The sequence below is a fragment of the Papaver somniferum genome, chromosome 5 (assembly GCF_003573695.1).
Source record: "Papaver somniferum cultivar HN1 chromosome 5, ASM357369v1, whole genome shotgun sequence".
Classification (NCBI taxonomy): Eukaryota; Viridiplantae; Streptophyta; class Magnoliopsida; order Ranunculales; family Papaveraceae; genus Papaver; species Papaver somniferum.
The window spans coordinates 39085292-39088802 of record NC_039362.1 but is presented as its reverse complement, the minus strand read 5'-3'; the positions used below and the strand labels follow the sequence as shown (position 1 = coordinate 39088802).

The following is a 3511-nucleotide window of genomic DNA, read 5'->3' as shown; positions in this document are numbered from 1 at the left end:
ACCTTCCGTCGGGTTTAAGGAGAACCCAGAACCTACCAAACTAAGAACAAAAAAAAAAAAAAACAAACAAACTACTTCCTATGATAAATCTTCCCCTGTCTATCCTCATCCAAAATGCTAAGCATCTCCCTATCAAAACTGTTTATATCAATGGTAACAAAATTTTCTCTAGGGTGCCTCCTGCAAGCCTATCAGCAACCCTATTTGTTTCTCTATACACTTGGGAATATCTAATAAAAGTAAACTCCTTGATCAAATGTTGTATTCTTCTCCAAATATGCAGCGCACTCCAAGCAGGCGTAGAAATACCAGATGGCGGGTTATAGACCTCCAAGGAATCAATGCATAAGTGAATTCTTTTGCAATTGTTGATAATTGACAACTTCATACCGACCTCTACTCCCTGCAGTTCATGAGCTGTGATAGTTGCAGGGATTGATCCTCCACAAGCAGCAGCAACTTTTTTTTTTTTTGATAAACAAGGAACCTTTTCATTAATGGAAATTCAAGGTTACAATGAGTTTAAGATCGAAAATAAGAGAATATAAAGTAACAAGAACATATCATACAAGTACAATACCGAAAAATGCGACAAGAGAAAGAGAAGGATTATCGGAGTAAGACAAATACAAGTATGAACAAGATCCGATTAAATCGGAGGAAGAATGGTTTTTCGCGGAATTAGAATCCAACCATTTAGTTTGTTTTTCTTTTTTAGAAAGATATGCTCCCAAAATATGAGTGATTTGTTCAAATCTCTTGAAACTAGTGATGGAGCTTCCATCGTCAAAGAAATCACCGATGAAGATGAAGATTTCGTCGTTGGAGAGCATCACTATCGATCTTGAAACCCAACCCAAGAACCAAGAACCACCATTAAAGCGAAGATAAACCTTAAAAGAGTAGATAAAACCACCATAATGGTGTAGATAAGAAGAAAACATAATAAAAATTAAGTTATAACTACTAACTAACCTAGAAAACAAGAAATAATAAAGATATCTGCTCAGATCCAGTCCAAAATGAACTAGATCTGAGGAGAAAATGGTTGTTCTTGATGGTGTTGTTGAAGAAGGAGGAGTGAGAGAGGAGAGAGAAGGTTGTAAGCAGCAGCAACCTTGGTAATGACATAAGATTAAGAAAAAAATCCTTTTTGTATTGAATAGTTCTAAACCATATAAAAAAAATTTGGAGTTCCTCTCAAAGAATTTCAAAGGACATAGCTTAATCTGGACCGTAAATTCCATGAATTAAAGGACTCTGGAATAGTAGAATTTCTAAAAATCAATGGTTAGATAATTCGAAATAGATTTTAGAAAAAAATTCAGTGGATGAATCATATTTTTGTTTTATGCTGCAGATAAAAAGATTTAAATAATTAAGCTGTACCTATAAGCTATAAGTAATTCTAATTCTGCATTAACACTTTTAAGTGAAAGGGTTTGGTCATTTTGTCATTTAAAGTTTTCTTTTGAAACGACAACGATATCATATCCATCCTTGGTGTTGTTGTAACGGAGGAGAACTGCAATTTTAAGATTCAATGACGACCAACGATGGTGATCTTGTTCTGAATCTTAACATCAAGATTAATGGAGAACCTACTTTGATTCCTCCAGCAAAGGAAACACCTGGTGGTTTATATTTCCTGTCGAACTTCGATGCTGGATCAATCATGGTTAAAACTATTCAGTGCTTTAATTACAAAGCAATTGACGACGAATTAGATGCTGCTCAAGCTATCAAAGATGGTTTAGCGAAAGTTCTTGTCCATTACTATCCTCTTGCCGGACGTCTAACAAGGCAAAAACACTTTATGATCCATTGCACAGGCGAAGGTGCTCTATTTGTTGAGGCTGAGGCCGACTGTGCGCTGGAAGATATCCATAGCTACTTCACGAAACCCAATTCTGTTACTCTCGAGAAGCTTGTTTATGATATTGGTCATGGCACACAAAATCCTCCTCTATTTGTGGCTCAGGTTCTTATAATCCAAAAATCTATTAATTTTAGTCATGAAATTTCTTTTTCTTTGTAATTCTTTTTTCATTTGAGTATATGTTTTGCTATTGATTTCCTAAAGTTTGTATTCGAAGGTAACCAAATTCAAGTGCGGAGGATTTGTTTTTGGACTGTGCATGGATCACATCGTCTTTGACGGAATTGGTGCCATGGAGTTTGTGAATTCATGGGGTGAAGTCACCAGAGGGTTGCCACTGTCGAATCCACCATTTCTAGATCGAACCTTGCTCAAAGCAAGAGACCCACCTACGGTAGAATTCGTCCATGGACTTGAACCAATCGTAGACATGTCGAACAGCACCTTGGTTGGTTTAGAAGAAGAAATTCTTATCAACAAGACGTTTGTTTTGCCGCCGGAGAAACTAGAACAACTGAAGAAAAAAGCTTTGGAAGATGGGGTTCTGAAAAGGTGTACTACTTTTGAAGCACTCACCGCTTTCATGTGGAGAGCTCGAACTCAATCATTAAAACTTCATCATGATCAACAAGTAAGAGTACTCTTTACAGTTGATGGGCGGTCTAGATTAGAACCGCCGCTGCCAAAAGGATACTTTGGAAATGCAGCTGTGTTCGTGAGTTGCCAGTTTAGCGCGAGGGAGTTAACAGACAACCCATTGTCATCAACAGTGGAGCGAATTCAAGAAGCCATAAAATCGGTGACAAGCGATTACATCAGATCAACCTTAGATTTTTTCGAGGAAAAAATGGAATGGAAGCCTTTAACGTATACCATATTCTTGAATGCTTGGTCTAGGCTAGGATTTCATAATGTGGATTTCGGTTGGGGAGAACCTGTTTACTCAGGCCCTTTAAGTGTCGCTAAAGATATGGTTTTGTTCTTGCCTCACGGGAAAGCCATAAATTTGTGTCTTAGTCTGCCTGCTTCCACCATGAAAATCTTTCAAGAACTAATCGACGAAGTCTAGCGGGAAGAGATATATGTACCTAGAGTGTAAACTTTATGATCATTGAACATGAGATTTTTAATAACCCTGGCCGGTAAGTGTCACTGAAAAGTGAAAACCATTTTTCTCTTTGGCGATATACGTTAATTTTCTTATGTGTATTTTTTATTTGTTTACTTGGCTGCATAAAAAAGAAAAAGAAAATGTATCCATCAATGTATTTTTATTTTGTGTGAAGTTTGATTTTGGATGAATTTGAGAGACGTACCTTTGAAAGTAGCTGGTTTGTAACTTTGTATATGCCGTCAAATTATATGTTGCTCCATCAAAATACAAAATCATATTCGTGATGAATCAGGAATCGGATATCAGGGAGAAGGGAAAAAAAAAACTCTGCCAAGACAACAGTCCAAAATTGATTATTTAAATATATGTATTACGTCAGGCATTGTGTTCTTATTATTTTATTGATCGATTGATGTGCTTTTGTTTTTCTGAAGCATTGAATCGGTTTTTCTTCTCTCGTTATGTCCGACAGCACCGACTATTTAGCTGACTTGCACAAATAGAGGCTTATTTGGAAT

General features: G+C 36.7%; 1 protein-coding gene across 1 annotated transcript; it reads left to right on the top strand.

The window, feature by feature from the left end:
* The first annotated feature begins 1420 nt into the window (after positions 1-1420).
* On the top strand, positions 1421-3258 carry LOC113281416 (omega-hydroxypalmitate O-feruloyl transferase-like). The gene is made up of 2 exons (XM_026530143.1): positions 1421-1981; positions 2097-3258. The coding sequence occupies exons 1-2, from the start codon at positions 1544-1546 to the stop codon at positions 2946-2948; spliced, it is 1290 nt and encodes a 429-aa protein (XP_026385928.1). The 5' UTR covers positions 1421-1543; the 3' UTR covers positions 2949-3258.
* Positions 3259-3511: the final 253 nt, after the last annotated feature.